This window comes from Poecilia reticulata, chromosome 13 (assembly GCF_904066995.2).
Source record: "Poecilia reticulata chromosome 13, P_reticulata-male-v2, whole genome shotgun sequence".
NCBI lineage: Eukaryota > Metazoa > Chordata > Actinopteri > Cyprinodontiformes > Poeciliidae > Poecilia > Poecilia reticulata.
The window spans coordinates 33,916,011-33,938,665 of NC_088842.1; the positions used below are offsets into that span (position 1 = coordinate 33,916,011).

Genomic DNA, 22,655 nt, shown 5'->3' on the forward strand with positions numbered 1-22,655 from the left:
GTCTCATCCTGCCAGGTCTCGTATTTTCCCTGTTTTTGTTCTGCTCTGGCTCCCTGTGGGTTTTGTTAGTTGTATTCTTCATTTTTTCATCAAACCGTCCACAAACTCGCCTCTCGCGTCACAAAGTTCAGTCAAATTCACTGTTTTTTTGTCACTGAATACAACAAATAAAACTTTAGTTTCGCTTTAAGCAAACAGAGTCAGAAGAGCTGAAAATATGAAAATGAAAACCGAGCATGGAAGTTTATCATCATGTCAGAGGAGATGAAAACAAACACATAAATCAATATATTAGCTACTGATGGTGTTTGTTGTTGCTGCGCTTCAGTTTCTGGTTTTCCGAAGCAGAAACTAAAGTTTTGACGGGTGAAGACGACGCCAGTCAGGCTGGAGGGATGAAACGTTCTCCATCAGAAGCGTTTCAGTCAAACGGCTGCTGACAGCCAGGAGCGGCTCTCTGATTACTGTAATCACACACACAGGAATCTCTCCTCCTCAAAATGTATTTAAAGGGAAATTCCGCCTCATAATGGCATCCACAGCTCACTGCCGGAGGCCCGTCTGTGTTTGTGGGGCTTGAAGACTCCATGAAGGTCTGTCACTCCGACTTCAGCTCACATTACGGACGGCTGCCATCTTGTTTTAAGAGGTTTTAATCATTTTCCGCTGCAGGAACCAAACTTTCCTTCCAGTTTATTTCTGGCTGTGAAGCCTGTAGATCAGTGGATCTTAACCTGGGTTGGACCGAACCCCAGAGACCGACTCACCGAACCCCTGAGACCGACTCACCGAACCCCAGAGACCGACTCACCGAACCCCTGAGACCGACTCACCGAACCCCTGAGACCGACTCACCGAACCCCAGAGACCGACTCACCGAACCCCAGAGACAGACTCACCGAACCCCTGAGACCGACTCACCGAACCCCAGAGACCGACTCACCGAACCCCAGAGACCGACTCACCGAACCCCTGAGACCGACTCACCGAACCCCAGAGACCGACTCACCGAACCCCTGAGACCGACTCACCGAACCCCTGAGACCGACTCACCGAACCCCTGAGACCGACTCATTGAACCCCTGAGACCGACTCACCGAACCCCTGAGACCGACTCATTGAACCCCTGAGACCGACTCATTGAACCCCAGGGGTTCAGTGAGTCGGTCTCAGGGGTTCGGCGGAGCCTCTGCTGGAGGTAAAGACACACTTGTGTAAAGTCGTGATGACGCCCCGCTTTGCCATCACTTGCTGCAGAGGATCACGTTACATTGCTGAGCCAATCAGAGGATCACGTTGCATTGCTGAGCCAATCAGAGGATCACGTTACATTGCTGAGCCAATCAGAGGATCACGTTACATTGCTGAGCCAATCAGAGGATCACGTTACATTGCTGAGCCAATCAGAGGATCACGTTACATTGCTGAGCCAATCAGAGGATCACGTTACATTGCTGAGCCAATCAGAGGATCACGTTACATTGCTTAACCAATCAGAGGATCACGTTACATTGTTTAGCCAATCAGAGGATCACGTTACATTGTTTAGCCAATCAGAGGATCACGTTACATTGCTTAGCCAATCAGAGGATCACGTTACATTGCTGAGCCAATCAGAGGATCACGTTACATTGCTGAGCCAATCAGAGGATCACGTTACATTGCTGAGCCAATCAGAGGATCACGTTACATTGCTTAACCAATCAGAGGATCACGTTACATTGTTTAGCCAATCAGAGGATCACGTTACATTGCTGAGCCAATCAGAGGATCACATTACATTGCTGAGCCAATCAGAGGATCACGTTACGTTGCTTAGCCAATCAGAGGATCACGTTACATTGCTGAGCCAATCAGAGCTGTGGAGGACGTGACGCATTAATAAGGCTTCGTAATAACACAGACGGCATACCGATTGCTCATTTCACCTCTGGTGGACAGCACAGACTTCAAACTTTATAAAAGTGGTGTTTTTATATTGGTTTTGTGGTTATTTACTTGAAAATAAAGCCAGGAATAAGATCGATCATTTCCGCCTTACTGTGTGGGGGTCTAACTGTACCACATTTCGACACAACCAATGAAAATGTGTTGACGGTCTGTTGCTAGGTAGAACGGAGACACGTGGGGACAAACGAGGGGGGGATTTGGATACGGCAAGAGACTAGGGAGAATTGATGCTGTGGATTTTACTAAGTGTTTCGATAGGTTTTTTATACAGTAAGTATGTTATTTAGAGTTTGTGGTGTGTGTAGTGTTAGTAGTTTTGCTAGCGGTCGCTGCATGGCTTCGTAGCGAGCTCTGACGCACTGAGAAGAGAAGGACTGCGCGCCGGGATGGCCATTTAGACCTGGGCCTACAAGGGTTAAAAAGGCCGTTCATGCTCGAAAACCCTCTAATGTAACTGAATTAGAACAACTCTGCAAGGATGAGTGGGCCAAGATTCCTCCAGAACGTGTAAAAGACTCATTGCACGTTATCGCAAACGCTTGGTTGCAGTTGTTGCTGCTAAGGGTGGCCCAACCAGTTATTAGGTTCAGGGGTCATCACTCTTTCACACAGGGCCGTGATGGTTTGGATGTTTTTCTCCTTTAATAATAAACACCTTCATTTACAAATTGCATTTTGTGTTTACTTGTGTTGTCCTTGACTATTGTTTAAATTGGTTTGATGTTCCGAAACTCTTAAGTGTGACAAACATGCAACAAACAGGAAATGAGGAAGGGGGCAAACACTTTCTCACACCACTGGCTACGTCTCATTAGCTTATCTTGTTGAATTTTTTAAAGGTTTTGTTAACTCTAGTGGCCTTTATTTGATGGTGAATCGACGTCTAATGAGACGTGCAGCAAAGGCCACCAGACCGGGAATCGAACCTGTGCCGTCCGGGTTGAGGACTAAGGCTGGCTCCTGCTGGTTATTTGGGGAGGGGGTTGTTGGTATCCCCAGCTCTGATTGGCTGAGCGTCCAGGTGGGAAACCTGTGCAGCTGAGCATCGCTACCTGCAGCAGCTTTCTGAGAGCCTTGCCAGTTTCTGAGAAGGCGGAAACAAAACAAGACAGACGTTTCACCACATCCTGGACTTTAAAACACTCAGATTTACTTTCTGACTGAACATCCTCCGTCTCCTTACACCTCCGCCCTGAAACTGGGTGCAGCTCAGTCTGCCCCAGCGCTTCAGGGTGGCGAGCGCCTTCAGCTGCGCGCTTCGCCCTCAAACCGATGACAGGAAGTCAAACGTGCCGAGCAGCAGATGTTGCTGAGAGGAACTGACTGCAGAGTCTTTAACGCTGATCGGTGTCAGCTGATGGAGCTACTGAAACACACGATAACACTCACGTCCAGAAGACTGCAGACGGTGAGTAAACCCTGTCAGCTCAAACCGAGACAAACACACGTCCAAGCGGCTGTGACCGACTTCCCCTGCTCAGGTTCTTGAGTCTGACTGGGCCGTTTGGTCTGCAGCTGGTGCCGTCGTCGCTCCTGGCACATTTCAGGCTCTGGGTCTGAACCTCGGTGGGGTTTGCATGTCTTTGTCTCTCTGGTTTCATCCAACATCCGAAAACATGGAGGGTTAATTATCCTCTCCTGACAGTCTGTCCTGTTGGCCTCTGTGATGGTTGGTGACCCGTCCAGCGCTTTCCCCCGGCTGACCCCAGGTTTTCCCAGGGATCCACAGCCAACAGCTCTTCCTGCTACCTGTTTTAACAGTTCATTAAATGAACCGTAATCTTCACTGACGCGCTCAGTGGAAACCATCGTAGCGCTGCTGCTGCTGCAGAAGCTAACATCCACGGCCTTCCTGGATTGGCTGCTTTGCGGCTGTTTCAGATTCCCAAGATGCATTTTCTTTTTAAATATTCCAGATACGCTTCATGAAACGGCAGCTGACTGTGACTCTGAGATCTTCTCTGTTCTGGACTCAGGAGGTGAAGCTTTTCCACCTGATAGACCAACAAACTGAGATGTTTCTTCTCTCCCTCGGTGGATTGGAGGTCAGTTTCTCCTCCATGGAGACGGAATCCAGTCTGAAACATCCAGATCACGTCTGGATCCGGTTTGGAACCAGGCTTCAGCTCAACCTCTCCTCTGTTTTACTGATTTAACCAGCAGGACAGATTGCGAACAGTTTCCTAACACCTCAGTCACACAGCAGGATTTTTTATGCCTGTTTTCTCCTTAAAGATGCTCTGATTGTCTTTAACTGAAAACATAATCAGAGTAACTCTGTGCTCAGTCATCTGCTACGTTCTGCTCTAAAATCAGGAATATTCAGCATGTTGGACTGTTTTGACCTGATGTGTTTTTCCCCGACGATAAACGCTGAATGCAGCCTGCTGAAGGGCCAATCAGAGAGCGAGGTGACGGAGACGCGCAGAAATATGGAAGATGAAACTTTGGAGGCCCAGAAAGTCTTCATGTGTCGGTTTTTCTCTAACATCGTCCACTAGCTTTGGTTCTTCCCAGTCGGCCATGTTTTTTACTCGTGTTTGGTTTTGTGAGATTTCCCGTCTGAATGTTGGTGAATGAAATGGGTGTGTGTTGTTCCTGCTGTGCGGCTGAACATCACACACTGCACAACCAAACCTGTTAAAGCTGCGATTATTTCCTGTCATGTTTCGGGTCGCTCAGGTTCTTGAAACGGTTCTGGTGGTTGGGGAGAGACTTGGTCTCCTGATGTGTCTCTGCTGCTCATCTGCAGAGCTGGACTTCATGCAGTTTAGTCATTTTATTCCAGCTTGTAGGATGAGGGACACGTGTAAAAGTTGCAGTAAAAGTCCGGCCCTCTAGGAATGCGTTTTGAGATGTGCTGCATCCAGAGCCATCGCTGGAACCAGTTTGTGTTTAGAGTCCAGAGTTGGATCTTAAAAATAAGCCACTAAAAACGTGTAATAATGTTTCTGATTACGGCTCTGCTGCTGCGGTGAGGTCAGCACAGTCAGCGCTGCGTCTCACAGGAGGTGAAGTCATGGTGGTCTGAGAACCCAGCAGATACGACACAAAGAGGAAGGAGGCGTGATGCTCTTTTGTTTTAGCGTTTGGTGCTAACAGCAGCAGACCGGCTGCTAACTCTGCAGGTTTGCTTAAGCACCAACTCACTGCGGTCGGCCCGACACGTTTACCTCAGATTAACACATCCAGGCTTCCTCCAGCTGCGTCGCATCAGTTGTTGTTTCTGAGCAGCTGCAGACGGATCTGCTGCTGCTGCTGGAGCTGCTGCTGCTGCTGCAGTTTCTGCTTCCTGCACAGGAAACCTGCAGCATGAAGTCAGCAGCAGCTTCTCCTCTTTCTGCAACATGCAACGAGTGAAAAACCAAAATGTTTCTGTCAGTCCTGATTACAAAATATTGCGATAAATTTTAAGTCCATATCGGCACCGCTAGCATCAGAACCAGAACCATCAGAATCAGTTCTGTACTGGTTCTGTACTGGTTCTGTTCTCTCGCAAGCAGAATGATTCTTCATGAAATGGAGAATGTCTTCAGTGAGAGGCGTTTTCAGAGGACGCTGTAGCACAGACTGCTAGAGGAGATCCTTCCTGCTCAGTGAAAAAACTGGACGAGTCCAGATGTTTAGTTAATAAAGGGTTTTTGAATTAAAGTTGGTTTTTGAGTATTTTAACTGATAATCGGATTATTATTATAATTTTATTTTTATTGGTTCTATTTTAGTTTAATAAATCCCGACCAGCTCGGTTCTAGTTAAAGTTTTTTCCAACCTCTCTGTGTGAAAATGACTCTGGTCTAGTCAAATCCTGGCTTCCTGGCGGCAGCAGCTTGGACTCCGGTAATCACCTGCAGTTTGGCTCTGTAGCTGTCAGCGTTCCAACGTCGGCTAACAGAAACGCTGCCATTAACAGACGGAGACTTTTCTGGACTGAAACTCTGATGGCGGTTTGATCCGACCCAGCAGCCAACAGAACCGCTGGATCTGAAACAGAAAACGCAGCATTTCAGCTCCCAGAGGTTTAGTTTCACCTGGATGTCGACCTGATGGGGGTCAGAGGTCGTCAGGGGCGGCATCAGCGTGAGGAGGGGGGCACAAGAACACCAACGAAAAGAGGAAGAGCCGAGTCAGCCGGAGGTGACGCTCCGCTGCTCACACTTCCTGTTTGCAGTGACAGATGGCAGGTCATCAGGTTGCCTAGGTTACGGTCAGGTAAGCAGGAAGTTTTTTAACGAAACCAGATGTTTTAAACGACTGAACGGTTTTCAGCGTCCGGTTGTTGTTTGGAAACAGCAGATGTTGAGTTCACACCCAATAACTGATAGCATCAGATAAAAGGAACTGAACCTGAAGCCTGTCATGTCCGGTCCGCTTCAACCCGACTCCGGTCCGCTTCAACCCGACTCCGGTCCGCTTCAACCCGACTCCGGTCCGCTTCAACCCGACTCCGGTCCGCTTTAACCCGACTCCGGTCCGCTTCAACCCGACTCCGGTCCGCTTCAACCCGACTCCGGTCCGCTTCAACCCGACTCCGGTCCGCTTCAACCCGACTCCGGTCCGCTTGAACCCGACTCTGGTCCGCTTTAACCCAACACCGGTCCGCTTCAAGCGGACTCCGGTCCGCTTGAACCCGACTCCGGTCCGCTTTAACCCAACACCGGTCCGCTTCAACCCGACTCCGGTCCGCTTCAACCCGACTCCGGTCCGCTTGAACCCGACTCTGGTCCGCTTTAACCCAACACCGGTCCGCTTCAACCCGACTCCGGTCCGCTTGAACCCGACTCTGGTCCGCTTGAACCCGACTCTGGTCCGCTTTAACCCAACACCGGTCCGCTTCAACCCGACTCCGGTCCGCTTCAACCCGACTCCGGTCCGCTTGAACCCGACTCTGGTCCGCTTTAACCCAACACCGGTCCGCTTCAACCCGACTCCGGTCCGCTTGAACCCGACTCTGGTCCGCTTGAACCCGACTCTGGTCCGCTTTAACCCAACTCCGGTCCGCTTCAACCCGACTCCGGTCCGCTTCAACCCGACTCCGGTCCGCTTGAACCCGACTCCGGTCCGCTTGAACCCGACTCTGGTCCGCTTTAACCCAACACCGGTCCGCTTCAACCCGACTCCGGTCCGCTTGAACCCGACTCCGGTCCGCTTGAACCCGACTCTGGTCCGCTTTAACCCAACACCGGTCCGCTTCAACCCGACTCCGGTCCGCTTGAACCCGACTCCGGTCCGCTTGAACCCGACTCCGGTCCGCTTTAACCCAACTCCGGTCCGCTTCAACCCGACTCCGGTCCGCTTCAACCCGACTCCGGTCCGCTTGAACCCGACTCTGGTCCGCTTTAACCCAACACCGGTCCGCTTCAACCCGACTCCGGTCCGCTTGAACCCGACTCTGGTCCGCTTGAACCCGACTCTGGTCCGCTTTAACCCAACACCGGTCCGCTTCAACCCGACTCCGGTCCGCTTCAACCCGACTCCGGTCCGCTTGAACCCGACTCTGGTCCGCTTTAACCCGACACCGGTCCGCTTCAACCCGACTCCGGTCCGCTTCAACCCGACTCCGGTCCGCTTTAACCCAACTCCGGTCCACTTTAACCCGACTCCGGTTCGCTTTAACCCAACTCCGGTCCGCTTCAACCTGACTCAGGTCCGCTCAGATCCATCTGCCTAGTCAAAGTCCGGTTGGGTTGGTGAGGCGTGACGCTAACTGACCTCTGGACCTCAGTCTGGGTTTGGTTGAAAAGAACTCTGGTTGGTTTGAATGTGAACGCCAAGCAGACCAGAGACCGCTCCAAAAGCAGGAAGTGGACTACAGCGCAGGGCATTCTGGGTAAATCCAACCAAAGCTAACATGCTAGCCTAGCGCTAGCAGCAGAAATGGCTCCTGGTCTTTAGCCTAAAGAGAAATCCTCCAACCGCTAAAATCCTCCATCTTGTTTCCATCTGGTGAAGAAGGAAGTTGCTCTCAGTGTCTTCAGAGGTTTTTGTGTCGTTTCCTTCAGTGGTTCTTGGTGCAGCGCCCCCACAGGCCAGGAGGGGAACAGGTTGGTTTGACTCGGAGCAGCTGGAGGTGGAGCAGATGTTCTGGGTCCAGTAGAACCGGGTCGACCGGACCATCAAGAGAAAAGCTTCCTGAGTTTTTTCTGAAATAATGTTTTAGATGATTTAATCATAAATAAAGTGAAGTTTTAGGTATGAGGAATAACGTCTTACAATTTAAAATCGTGGTCCTCAGGCTTTAGTTCCCACATAATCGTCCTGCTGTCGTAATGATGCAGGTTTCAGTTGATACTAACCGTTCTGGTCTTCGCTGAGCTGGTAATAATGTTTGAATTTTAAAAGGTGTGCACCAAGGTTCAGTATTTGGCTTCATGTGAAGGTTTCTCCTGATACGGCCGGTACTGTGGTTTATTCCACCTGCAGGAAAATTAAGTTTCATGTCATAAGAATTCATCCAGTTAGGATCTGGAACAGAAACATCACAGACATTTCACTGGGTTGTTTTAGTTGCTTTCTTAAATACATTCCTGTTTAGTTTTTGAAAACTTTTTTCTGTTCTGACGGACTGACGTTTGTCTCTGCAGCCGCCAAGCGTCCCTCCTCAGTCTCGTCTCTGAGTGGGATCGTGGGTAGGATGATGTCGGCTGGCGAGCGAGGAACGTCTTCGTCCTCCTGCACCTCCGTCAACACGGTGTGTTCGGACGGCGAGCGCCCCGTCTCCCTGTCCCTGTCCTCCTCCACCTCCTCTGTCTCGCTGCAGGATGCCTCCTCCTCCTCTTCCTCCTCCTCTTCCTCTCTGCCATACGGCGCCGTGCCGGCCTACAACGCCTCGTCCTCCACGCCCAAACGGAACGGCTCTGACATCAGCCTGGACCTCACGCCGCTCGTAACTCCGCCCACTGGAGCGGCCGCGCCAGTCGGAGGCGGGGTTTCCAAGATGGCGGCGGCAGGCCACGCCCACAACGAGCACACAGCCAATCCGGTGGCGGCGCTGCCAGCAGGGGCCGCGCCCCGGCAGCTGTCCAGGCTGGACAGAGTCATTCTGGAGATCGTGGAGACGGAGCAGACCTACGTCAGGGATTTAAAGAGCATCGTGGAGGTGAGAGTCGCTCCGACCAATCACATCTCCGATGAGTCCAGTCATGATCCAGGCTGAAGGAAAGATTCTCCTGTTTCAGGGATCTGCTGCGGTTTGGTCATGGAAATTTGTCACGTTTTCAGGATGGAAGAAATGTTTTTGTCCTAAAGAGTTTTAGTGAAACAGAAAGAGAAAGCTTTTATTAAAAGGAAAATATAATTAGTCATTTCAGAAGAAATGCTGAAAGAATCTAGTTTCTATCTAGAGTGAAAGATTTTAAATGAGCCTGAAGGAAAATTCAAACATGCTTCAGTTGATTCATTATTATAAAACATATAGTATAAATTAGGTATAAATAAAAGATAATGTAGCAGGATGAGGAAGATAAATTGTTTTGAGTTCATTTTATTTGTGTTGGCTTCATTGGGAAAGTAACTCTGGCCTCTGATGACGTTCATCACGTCACCTCCATGTTTACAGCATTCATCTGTACACGAAGTTTTCTCTGTATGATCTACAGCAGAGGTCTCATTCTCACGGCCCGCGGGCCTATTGCGGCCCGCAGGACGATGTCTCGTGGTCCCCACTGCGATATGACAGTATAGCATTAGTGCGGCCCACAGGGTGAGCGGACCTCTGAAGTCCCGCCCGCCATTCCTCATCATGGTTGACATTCGGTGCTAGGCTAAGCTACACTGACAAGCATAGTCGCTTGTAACAATAGAGCGGCGGATGATGGACCAGTCCGGTACCAGGCGGATGATGTACCAGTCCGGTACCAGGCGGAAGATGGACCAGTCCGGTACCAGGCGGATGATGGACCAGTCCGGTACCAGGCGGGTGATGGACCAGTCCGGTACCAGGCGGATGATGTACCAGTCCGGTACCAGGCGGAAGATGGACCAGTCCGGTACCAGGCGGATGATGTACCAGTCCGGTACCAGGCGGAAGATGGACCAGTCCGGTACCAGGCGGATGATGTACCAGTCCGGTACCAGGCGGATGATGTACCAGTCCGGTACCAGGCGGATGATGGACCAGTCCGGTACCAGGCGGGTGATGGACCAGTCCGGTACCAGGCGGGTGATGGACCAGTCCGGTACCAGGCGGGTGATGGACCAGTCCGGTACCAGGCGGGTGATGGACCAGTCCGGTACCAGGCGGGTGATGGACCAGTCCGGTACCAGGCGGATGATGGACCAGTCCGGTACCAGGCGGATGATGGACCAGTCCGGTACCAGGCGGATGATGGACCAGTCCGGTACCAGGCGGGTGATGGACCAGTCCGGTACCAGGCGGATGATGGACCAGTCCGGTACCAGGCGGTACCAGGCGGGTGATGGACCAGTCCGGTACCAGGCGGGTGATGGACCAGTCCGGTACCAGGCGGGTGATGGACCAGTCCGGTACCAGGCGGGTGATGGACCAGTCCGGTACCAGGCGGGTGATGGACCAGTCCGGTACCAGTTTCCCTTCCCTGCAGTCGCCATTCCGGTACTTTCTACCATTAAAGCCAGGATCAAACACAGAGAAAGGGGACTGGTACCGGGCTGCTCATCATCCGCCGCGCTGTTGTGACCAGTAGAAGCGGTGATGACGTCACGCGTCGAGACGTCCTCCATGCGTTGCTAGCTGGCTGAAGACTTCTATGAAACGTAGAACAAGAACGACGCCAAGTGGAATAAACTAAATTATCACAACCTCATCATGTCTTTGTCAAAGTCAAAGCCTGCAGTTCATGTATTGGATTAATAATTAAATGTTGATGACATTTGAGGATATTTTTAAAATGTTTTTTGTGGAAACCTTAATGCGGCCAGCGGCCCCCTGTGTAAATCGAGTTTGAGACCCTTGATCTTCATGGTTTTCTTCTTCTTCTACTCTTTCTGCTCGCTGGTTCTCTGAAATGTATTAGCGGTTGGTTTAGAAACTTGAAGGAGGTTTAGCTCCACCTCCAGGATGTAGAAGAGGAGATAAATCAGAAGATCACTGATTCTCTCCTCATGGACAGACTGCTGGTTGGAATAGTGCCTCACTGTTGGTATCAAGGATGGGGAATTCACAGAGTCCTGCTGTGTCAGGAGGGTACATTACTTTAGCTTTCACATTTCTAACCAGCCTGGAAACAAATGCTGTGCTTAGAAATGTATTAGCCAAGTTAATCCAAAGTAGATCGTCTTGAAGAATAGGCTGGTTGTTGTTCGGTTGCTCGTTTCCTCCGGCTGTCGACCAGCCAATGGGGGAGAAATCAGCTATTCTGCTGTTCCTGAGTTCAACCACAGATGGCGCTGTTGAACCTCTCTCTTTTGTGGAAACAATTGTCAGGACAGGAAACCGTGAGGCCTCTACCTTCATTAACTGGGTTTGTTATCATTAAATCCTGCAGAATCGCCTCGTTAGCATCTCTGTTAGCTCAGCGTTAGAGGGTTGGCCCCGTTTATGCTCTTAGATTTTATATTTCTGTTTTAGCGCGTCGTGTTGTGACGCTTTTCCAAGCTTCGCTGTGTTTCTGCTGCATGACTTTGACTTTACCTGAGGAATGTTTCAGACGATTTGTTGATCTGGTTGCATGATTGAAGGGATTTCATCCATCGTTGGTCCAGGTGCACCAGCAGTGGGCCAGCCAGGCGTGTGTGTGTGTGTGTGTGTGTGTGTGTGTGTGTGTGTGTGTGTGTGTGTGTGTGTGTGTGTGTGTGTGTGTGAACCACGCTTTGAAGTGAATTTATAGCAGCTTTCATCCTGAGCCATGACACACAGACCCGGAGAGACCGGCTGTCGTCAGCTTCTCCTGCTGCTCATCTCTCCAGCTTTCATCCCGGCTCAGGCGTCACTTTCAGTCACACCTTCCTGTGTTCGGTGGAGTCGGTGTGTTTACTGATTGTTAGGATATTTAAGGAGCCGTGTTCAAACTTCCGTTTTCCCTCCAAGCCGCCAAACTTTCTCTCCTCCACGGTTTAATTGTTGCTGTTCTGGTTCTGGACGCTGCGCAGCTGGAAGGATTCCTGTTCTTACGCTTTCACTGTTGGACAGCTGTTATGATGCGTAACCATGGCAACAAGGTATTGTTTTTACAGCTGGGAGAAGCTGATTGGCCTCCCCAAAGCTCAAAACATACCTGAACTTTGACCCCAAACCCCCGGAGGAGTTGATGGGAGGCTTCATGGATGCAGAGCAGAGAGAAAAAAAGATGAAGTTCCATCATTATCCCCTACTCCAACATCTCTGTTCCCAGCTGACTGATGGAGACCAGATACTTGGATAACAGGAGTGACAACAACATTTCATTTACTTTTAGATAGATAAAGTATTTTGGAATTGAATTGAACAGAATTTATCTAAGTTTACTGTATTTAACCTATTAGCTTAGCTTCCATTAGCCTAGCTCACCTAGCTTTAGCTTAGCCTATTTCAATTTATTTAAACTGGTTCCAGCTTTGCTATTTTTAGTTTTTCTTGACATTATTTATCTTGTGTGTTTATATTGGTGAGTGATGCTGGCTCTCTCGAGCTGCACTTATTTTAGCTCGTCTTAGCTTAGCTTAGATTTTTTTTATTTGACTTTAGTCTATTTGATGCATGTTATCTCAGCTTGCCTTAACTATACTTATTTTATTGTATTCTAGTATAACTTAGGTTAGTTCATCCAAATTTAGCTTATTATAGCTCACCTTACTGTAGCTTTCCTTAGCCTAACTTATTTCATCATAGCTTGAGTTAGCTTACCCTAGCTTAGCTTGTACAAATGTAGGTTATTTCAGATTTCTCATACTGTTAACGTCAGACCACAATGCAGCCTGGAGCTGAGGATCAACAATGGATATAAAAAGGCTTTGTTATTATCAAACCTCTGCTGTCACTGCTGGCTGTAAAAAATTATTTTCCATCTTTTCTTTTTTTAACACATTCAACAGCTGCTGGCTGAAGACAAATCCCATTTTCTGTTTTATGAGGAGAATCTCAGGTTAATATTTATTAAGGAGCTTTCTAAACTCTGTCATGAAAGTGAACATAATTCATAATTTCTCCATGATAACTGACAGTGTAGCTGTAAAATTGTGTTTTGATTTAGTTAATCTTGCATCAGGCTGCACAGTGGTGCAGTTGGTAGAGCTGTTGCCTTGCAGCAAGAAGGTTCTGGGTTCGATTCCCGGTCTTTCTGCATGGAGTCTCCATGTTCTCCCTGTGCATGGTGGGTTTTCTCCGGGTACTCCGGTTTCCTCCCACAGTCCAAAAATATGACTGTCAGGTTAATTGGTCTGTCTAAATTGTCCCTAGGTGTGAGTGTGTGTGTGCATGGTTGTGTGTCTCTGTGTTGCCCTTGACAGACTGGCGACCTGTCCAGGTGACCCCGCCTCTCGCCCGGTACGCTAGCTGGAGATGGGCACCAGCACCTCCTGACCCCACTGAGGGACAAGGGTGTTAGAAAATGGATGGATGGATAATCTTGCATCACAGATGAAGAACTGCAGATGAAATCAAGGCTGAGCAGAAGGTTTTCCTCTGTGAACACTGCTTGGGTTCAGCAATGCAAGTTACAGTTCCAGGATTCCTGGAGGATTCCTGGAAGATTCCTGGAGAATTCCATTTGGATTCCTGACAGATGATAGGTGCATGTTTGCCTCTTGGTCCTGCAACGCGGCCGTGTCTCCTGCTGCTCTCTGCAGTCTGAGGTCTGGTTTTGATTGAGGCTACATGATGTCAGACCCACTTGGAATCTGAACCAACAACCATAATGGGCCTGTGTGTTTCTGAGTGTGTGTTTAGTAACAAAGCAGAATGCAAAGCAGGGAAAGCAGCTCCTCTTCCCCTACATACTGGGTTTTCTTTTGAAGACGTTCTGGTTGCGGTGCGGCTGCCAGCAGGCTGAGATCACACCACCTGGTTCAGCTCCTCAGCGACAAACTGCTGACTGACTGAGAGGGGATCGCTCGCTGACCTGCAGCCAAATGGGACAGGAAGTGGAGGGGGAGTCATTCAGCCAGACGGAGGAAGGGGGAAGGGAGGGAAGACGTGGAGAGGGGGGACGGGATAAGAGGAGCGGGAGCAAATAAAACCCAGAGCGACCCGTAAATACAGGAGAACCGTGAAGAAACGACAGGAGGAACACTTCTTTATATGGAGATGTTTTATTAAAACTACGGCTGTCAGCGTCAGCACGATTCAGAAAAGTTTAACTTTTTAATATTACACAATTTAGATTAATCACATTACTTGTTTTGACCTAAAGCCCTGCAGAGGGTTAGCAGAATGTTATGCAGTCTTGTACCGCGGTCAGCAACACAAAGTCACAAATGCAGTGAAAAGATGAGAGAAGAGTCAAACTGGGGAAGTCAGGCTGAATCTCACTTTAAAAATACTGTAGTTAGAGCAAACAGAGGATAAAGACGTCAATGGGGCTGAGTTCGATTTCCGACCTGTTTCTTTGCCCCCTTCCTGTCAAATAAGACGGAGGGTCTACCAATCGATCACAGATCAGGCTTACCAGCTGATTGCTAAATAAAGTGACACAAACATCAATACATAAAATATAATAACTTTTATATTCTTTACTTACTGTATTTACATTGTTTTTAGGTTCTAATTACACACACGCACACACACCCTTATGTTTTCATTAAACTAAACTTCCATTCGGTTTAATAACTGCATTCATGCCTAATCCATGCCTAAGACATTTTCCCTAACCTTAACCAGTACTAGTTTGTTTCTAACCCGACCTGGACTGGTAGAGCCCATCAGAACTGCAAAAAAGTGAGGACCGGGAAAAGGTCCTCGTTTCCCACAATGTCCTCAATTTGTGGGTGAGAGTGGTGAAAGTGGTTCTCTTTATGCAGTATACAAGTACACACACACACACACAGTTGTGTTTTTGTATCTTGTGGGAACTTTACATTGATTTCCATTAATTTTCTACAACCCTTCTAACCCCAATCCTAACCCTACGTCAATTCACACATTAGTCCTAAACCTAACCTCTAACCCAAAAACAGCAGAAACAAAATGTCCCCATAAGGAGAGGTGGTCCCCACAACCCCACATCGTAGACAGAGATGGGTCCCCACAGGCACATAAAAACAGACACACACACACACACACACACACACACACACACACACACACACACACACACACACTGTGTTCTTGTTTTCAAATTTAGGAAGGAATCTTGGAAACTTCATGTTTTCCAACAAAGTGAGTTTCTTTCCAACAATCCTGCAGAAGCAAAAACCAACAGCTTTAGCTCAAATGTCCTGTTATTATTTTTCTGCTGGGATTTGAACTAACAACCTTTGAAGGACTCTGGAGACTTTCATGGTGTTTTAGTACGAGTCGTTCTTTACGCTCTACTTCTGAAGAACAGCAGTGGGGTTTCCTCCCAGTTCCACCAGTACACCCAGTTAGACCAGCTGGTCAGAGCTACGCTGAGTTTTACTAATTTCTACTGATTCATTGCAAACTCAACCAGAAACAGGAAGTGGCATCATCTCCAGTTTGTTCCTGTAATAAAAGCAAATGTTATCAGAAAATATTTTATTTTCCAGTTTTAAAGATTTTTGACTGATGCATAAAAACCTCCACAGGGAGTCTGGTTCTTCAGATGTTCGGTTCTTTGGTTCTGTAGTTAATTGGTTCTTCGGTTCTCCAGATCTTTGGTTCTTTAGTTCTTCGGTTCTTCGGTGCTCTGGTTCTCCAGGTCTTTGGTTCTTTAGTTCTTCGGTTCTTCGGTGCTCTGGTTCTCCAGGTCTTTGGTTCTTTAGTTCTTCGGTTCTTCGGTGCTCTGGTTCTCCAGGTCTCCTGTTGTCTGGCTCTTCAGTTCTTTGGGTCTTTGGTTCTTCAGATCTCTGGTTCCTTGCCTCCTGACTCAGGTCCGATCCTCCATCTTTGCTCCGTTTCTCCTTCCTGTCTGTTTCTCTTTGTGTAAATCTTCCTCTGGTTTCCTGTTGCTCTGATTTGTTGCTGCGGCTCAGAGCAACCCGACCTGAAAAAGAACCGTGAGCTTTGTCTGAGCTGCTCCTGCTGCTGCAGCTCCAGCAGAGAGAGGAAGATGAAGATGATGAAGGTGTGACTGTGTCTCTGCAGGATTACCTGGGCTGCATCATTGACTGCGGCGCCCTGCCGCTGAAACCAGAGCAGGTCAGCTTTCTGTTCTGCAACATCGAGGATATCTACGAGTTCAACAGGTGGGTCATCTTCCTCACCACTCCTCTTCCTCACTGTTAGCATGCTAACTATCTAGCTAACTATCTAACAGTTAGCAAATTTAGTTTGAAGCTAAATATTATTAGCAAGCTGAATATTTAGCCATGTTTTAAATATTTAGTTCTAAACTGACACATGATGAAAGATGAACCCCATTTATGTTATGACAAACTAAACCAAATTATTGCTGTTAATCTTTGACTATGTAACTTTAAGAAGACGTCATCCTTCAGTCCAACTTTCCCTTCATTAGATCCTGGAGAGATTTCCATATTTTTCAGGTCATTTTTAAAGAAAACTGAAACTATGACTGCATCAGTGTGGGAATAATCTGGTAATGATGATGAAATAATTTGGTATGATGCATCATTTTGAACTGACCGCACTCTGTGTGTGTGTGTGTGTGTGTGTGTGTGTGTGTGTGTGTGTGTGTGTGTGTGTGTGCACACGTGCGAGAGAGAGAGGCTGAGAAGGAAGCTGGTAAAAAATGTCTCACACCTCCTCCTCCTCCCTGCTTTCCCTGCTTTCACACTTTCTTTGTGTCGACTCCAACACACTCTCACACAGCAACAATGTCATATACAAACACACACACACAGTTTTCATTCCATTCAGCTTCCTGCCGCCGGTTCTCATGGGAAATATTGTCTGAGAAACAGAGAAAGGCTCCTTATTTGACTCTGAACTGCAGCAGTTATAGTTAATATGTTTATAACAACCATCACAACACACACACACACACACACACACACACACACACACACACACACACACACACACACACACACACACACACACACACACACACACACACTGTACCAGATGGGCAGACATAACAGAGCCAGAAAGGCTACCTCATCCAGCATAGCTCAAACATGACAGCACTCAGCTCTGTATGGAAAGCCAGAAGTGTCGACATTCTATTTTTATGTATTAGTGTCAACTAGGGCTGAAACGATTCCTCGAATGATTCGAGTCCCTCGATTATTAAAATCCCTTGATTAAAATTGGTTTGAAGCTGCCTCGAAGCTTCGTTAATTTATATTTTATCATTTAGCGCACCGTGTTTCAGCCAGAACATGATCTGCGTTGAGCGGAGCTCTGACTTCCGCCTCTGAGTTGTTGACGAAAGCTACGTGTTAGCGGCATAACGTCCAATCTTCAGGTTCATTGGTTCTAATGGTTCTGTTGGTTCCATTGGTTCTAATGGTTCTAATGGTTCTGTTGGTTCCGTTGGTTCTGATGGTTCCTTTGGTTCTGATGGTTCTGTTGGTTCTAATGGTTCTAATGGTTCCGTTGGTTCTAATGGTTCTGTTGGTTCCGTTGGTTCTGATGGTTCCTTTGGTTCTGATGGTTCTGTTGGTTCTAATGGTTCTGTTGGTTCTAATGGTTCTATTGGTTCTAATGGTTCTGTTGGTTCTAATGGTTCCGTTGGTTCTGTTGGTTCTAATGGTTCTGTTGGTTCTGTTGGTTCTAATGGTTCCGTTGGTTCTGTTGGTTCTAATGGTTCTGTTGGTTCTAATGGTTCTGTTGGTTCTAATGGTTCCGTTGGTTCTGTTGGTTCTAATGGTTCTAATGGTTCCGTTGGTTCTGTTGGTTCTGTTGGTTCTATTGGTTCTGTTGGTTCTAATGGTTCTGTTGGTTCTGTTGGTTCTAATGGTTCCGTTGGTTCTGTTGGTTCTAATGGTTCCGTTGGTTCTGTTGGTTCTAATGGTTCCATTGGTTCTGTTGGTTCTAATGGTTCTAATGGTTCCGTTGGTTCTGTTGGTTCTATTGGTTCTGTTGGTTCTGTTGGTTCTGTTGGTTCTGTTGGTTCTAATGGTTCTGTTGGTTCTAATGGTTCCGTTGGTTCTGTTGGTTCTAATGGTTCCGTTGGTTCTGTTGGTTCTAATGGTTCCGTTGGTTCTGTTGGTTCTGTTGGTTCTAATGGTTCCGTTGGTTCTGTTGGTTCTAATGGTTCCGTTGGTTCCGTTGGTTCTAATGGTTCTGTTGGTTCTGTTGGTTCCGTTGGTTCTAATGGTTCTGTTGGTTCTAATGGTTCCGTTGGTTCTGTTGGTTCTAACGGTTCCGTTGGTTCTGTTGGTTCTAATGGTTCTGTTGGTTCTAATGGTTCTGTTGGTTCTAATGGTTCCGTTGGTTCTGTTGGTTCTAATGGTTCCGTTGGTTCTGTTGGTTCTAATGGTTCTGTTGGTTCTAATGGTTCTGTTGGTTCTAATGGTTCCGTTGGTTCTGATGGTTCTGTTGGTTCCGTTGGTTCTGTTGGTTCTAATGGTTCCGTTGGTTCCGTTGGTTCTGTTGGTTCTGTTGGTTCTAATGGTTCCGTTGGTTCTGTTGGTTCTAATGGTTCCGTTGGTTCCGTTGGTTCTAATGGTTCTGTTGGTTCTGTTGGTTCCGTTGGTTCTAATGGTTCTGTTGGTTCTAATGGTTCCGTTGGTTCTGTTGGTTCTAATGGTTCCGTTGGTTCTGTTGGTTCTAATGGTTCCGTTGGTTCCGTTGGTTCTGTTGGTTCTGTTGGTTCTAATGGTTCCGTTGGTTCTGTTGGTTCTAATGGTTCCGTTGGTTCCGTTGGTTCTAATGGTTCTGTTGGTTCTGTTGGTTCCGTTGGTTCTAATGGTTCCGTTGGTTCTGTTGGTTCTAATGGTTCTGTTGGTTCTAATGGTTCCGTTGGTTCTGATGGTTCTGTTGGTTCCGTTGGTTCTGTTGGTTCTAATGGTTCCGTTGGTTCCGTTGGTTCTGTTGGTTCTGTTGGTTCTAATGGTTCCGTTGGTTCTGTTGGTTCTGTTGGTTCCGTTGGTTCCGTTGGTTCTAATGGTTCCGTTGGTTCTGTTGGTTCTGTTGGTTCTAATGGTTCCGTTGGTTCTAATGGTTCTAATGGTTCCGTTGGTTCTGTTGGTTCCGTTGGTTCTAATGGTTCTGTTGGTTCTAATGGTTCTGTTGGTTCTAATGGTTCCGTTGGTTCCGTTGGTTCTAATGGTTCTGTTGGTTCTGTTGGTTCCGTTGGTTCTAATGGTTCCGTTGGTTCTGTTGGTTCTAATGGTTCTGTTGGTTCTAATGGTTCCGTTGGTTCTGATGGTTCTGTTGGTTCTGTTGGTTCTGTTGGTTCTAATGGTTCTGTTGGTTCCGTTGGTTCTGTTGGTTCTGTTGGTTCTAATGGTTCCGTTGGTTCTGTTGGTTCTAATGGTTCCGTTGGTTCCGTTGGTTCTAATGGTTCCGTTGGTTCTGTTGGTTCTGTTGGTTCTAATGGTTCCGTTGGTTCTAATGGTTCTAATGGTTCCGTTGGTTCTGTTGGTTCTGTTGGTTCTATTGGTTCTGTTGGTTCTAATGGTTCCGTTGGTTCTAATGGTTCTGTTGGTTCCAGAGGAACTTGGCCCTTCTGGCTTCCCGTACAGCGACCTGAGCGCTGTCCCGGTCCGGACGGTTTGGACCTCGCAGACCCGGTGGAGTCAGATAAATAGTTTCTCTCTCAGCTCATTTACATCCCTCTGCTCTTCATCCTCCTCCTCTTCCTCTGTGGTCTCTGCATTAGAAGGAAAACAGCAGAACCGCAGCCCAGTAATGAGACGAGGTCCGCCGGCCGCAAGAGGAGGCCTGACGCCGGGGGGAGAGGGCGGGCGGGGGAGAGGGGGAGGAAGAGGAGCAGGAGGAGGAGGAGGAGGAGGAGGAAGAGGAGGAAGAGGAGGAGGAGGAGGAGGAGGAGGAGGAGGAGGAGGAGGAGGAGGAAGAGGAGGAGGAGGAGGAGGCATTGTCTCCTGATGATGCCCAGCCTCCCTCGTCTTTCTGTCTTCTGCTCGTTGTTTGCCGTGTGACCCGTTCGGTTCCGGTCCGACTCGAAGCTTCGCCTTCAATCCGTTCAGATTATTGATAACGAGTCAGCAAACGGGTCCGATTCCTTCACTCCAACAATAATGGCCGCCGCCCTCTGGTTGGATCACATGTCGTCTAATCCAAGTCAGATTATTAGCGCTGAGCTGAGAGTCTGCTGCAGTATTTTTGTTCAGTATGTATTTCTATAACCTGTTTATAAAGAGTTCTACCTCAAAATATATAAAGCTTCATTACAGTTTTTATTTTTAACAGCTTAAAAACGTGTTAATTTATTAAATGCATCCTGTTTTTATTGAGCTAACTTTAGCTCTAGCTAGTTAGCTTACCGCGTCTTTACTGAGAAGTTTTTTTATTTTATCTTTTTGCTTATTTTCAATGTTACTTTGAAAATTTTAGTTTAACTTCCAACTGTTTATTTTACTGAAGCTTTTTGTGTTTTATTTTTGCTTAATAAATCTTGTACTTGCCTTTGCTTAACTTGGTTTGGCTTAGCTTAGTAGCTAACGTAGCCTAGCTTAGCACAGCTGAAATTACATTAGTTTGTCTTGCTTAATAGCTTAATAACATTTATTTTACAGTAGCCGAGCAGGCGATAGCTTAATGTGGCCGTTTTCTCTTACCATATTTTTTCAAACTTTTAATGAATCTTGCTTTACCTCAGCCTAAATTCGACAATTAGCATGTGAGCTAGGCTGCATCACCAACGAGTGAAAACTAAGGGAAACTCTTGCTGTTGAGGGATTATTTGGTTTCTGTGACGTAAGTCATATCATATCTTTATGCTGCTGAAATCCAGTTTAGTTGGTTTTGGAGGCCGAAGCTAACACTTAGTCTGACAGGAACTGAAGTGTTTCTAGAAAGAGAGATGGATAGAAAAGTGATACAATCTAAACGGCATCACACCGGTTTTATGTATCTGTGTAAAGCCTTTCTCTAACCATCTGGCCATGGTAGAGGTTGATATAATCTGCAGTGGCGAGTGGGCCAGCCTGTGTTTGTTGATCCTGACAACACCTCAGTGAAATAAACCCTGAGCCTAAAAAATAACTCCTTTCTGCCCAAATCTCACAAAGTTTCCTAGAGAGCGAATGATCCATCATTATCTGTGTAGGAATAAAAATGAAGCTGATTCCTCTGGGAGTCCGAGCTTTTCACCGTCCTGTCTCTTTAAAATAACGCTGGCTGCGTTCAGAGCAGCTCAACAATACGTTTTATCGTAACTCACTTTGCTTTCTTCACTGACTGGTTGCCATACAAAATCCCTCAGGGTTTCTGAAAAATTACAACATTATGAAGTATATGGCTGCACATAAATTTTATGAACACTTAATGTGGAGTTCATGCAGGCGGAGCGAGCCAAGCTTATGCTAGTGCTTTTTCCTGCCTGACCTCGTTTCAGAAACATGTGTCGTCTAACCGTGTCGGGTTCTGCAGCCAGGGAAGAAGTCCTCACATCAAACCTTCAGAGGGAAAACTACAGGCGGACGCGAGAAACCAGCAGTTTCTCTGGAATGTTCTGACTTGCCGTTCAGTTTAATTTCTCCTGGATCGCTGAAGGCTCCTTTGCAGGGGTGAAGACTCGTATTTACCACAAAATCTTCATAATAGGTCATTAAAAAGTCAAACACCAGAACTGTATTCACGGGGATTTAATCAACTAGATCAGCAGTGAAGGATGTTTAAGAGGACAAATGGGAATGCTGTGATCCATGAGAACATTCCCTGGATCTGCAGATTGCGACCATGCAGCCACATCTGCATCGCTCAGCCACCTGAGGCCATCGTTAGTTTGGGGACAGATGGAACTCCAAGTTCTGCAGCTTTAATGCCAGACTTCCTCTGATCCATTTGGACCGGCTGGTCTGACTGGTTTCTCACGACTGGCAGAGCTGTGGGTTCGTTTTCCAGTCTAGAGCCAAACTGGGTGGAGCTCCATCTGTTGGTGATCATCGGATCCAATCTGGACCCGATGAGGACAGAATACCTCTGGTAGAGGAACTTCATCCCTACAACAGCATGTATAAGGTTTGATTCATGGTCCACATTTCTAACAACCATAACTTTTAAAAATCTGTTGCTTGTTTTGGTTTTAGTGCCTTTTGTAGGCAGTTTGATTTAACCAGAGGAATCTGGGAGGAAAGGAAGATGGACTCCGGATCAGAAGTTGACCAGAACTAGAATAAGCCCAGGCTGCAACTGATCTAAACCGCTAGCAGCAGAGCTAATTTTTCATCTGGCCATTTTGCTAACTTTGAAAATGTTTAGTATACTTACCTTTCCCTAAATCAATTTTCCAGATAGATGTTTAATGATAAATTTGATCCTCTTGAGGGCGACAAACCATGATGTTTTATCATGACGCATGGTGGGTAGCAACAAGGTTAAATTTAACGTTTTAGCATTAGCTTTCCCTATGTACGGTGTTGGTATATCGTTAGCAGAACTATTATCTTTGATCAGCACTGTAGAGTTAGCGCAGCAAACTTTTTAGTCAGCTGCCAGCAGTGACACCAACAAGATCCAGAATGATTTAGAGTTATTAGCAGATTGATGTGACAATATGAAATAATCAGTCCAGTCATATGGAAAAGGGGAACTTTTATTA

The 22,655-nt window shown here is 47.2% G+C and overlaps 1 protein-coding gene across 1 annotated transcript in view; it reads left to right on the plus strand.

Moving 5' to 3' along the window:
- Positions 1–22,655, plus strand: part of LOC103460072 (pleckstrin homology domain containing, family G (with RhoGef domain) member 2) — a 62,902-nt gene that overhangs the window by 18,967 nt on the left and 21,280 nt on the right. The window contains exons 3-4 of the mRNA XM_081614817.1: positions 8,532–9,046; positions 16,106–16,206. Coding sequence (XP_081470943.1) covers positions 8,532–9,046; positions 16,106–16,206 — 616 coding nt within the window. The remainder of the gene's footprint in view (positions 1–8,531; positions 9,047–16,105; positions 16,207–22,655) is intronic.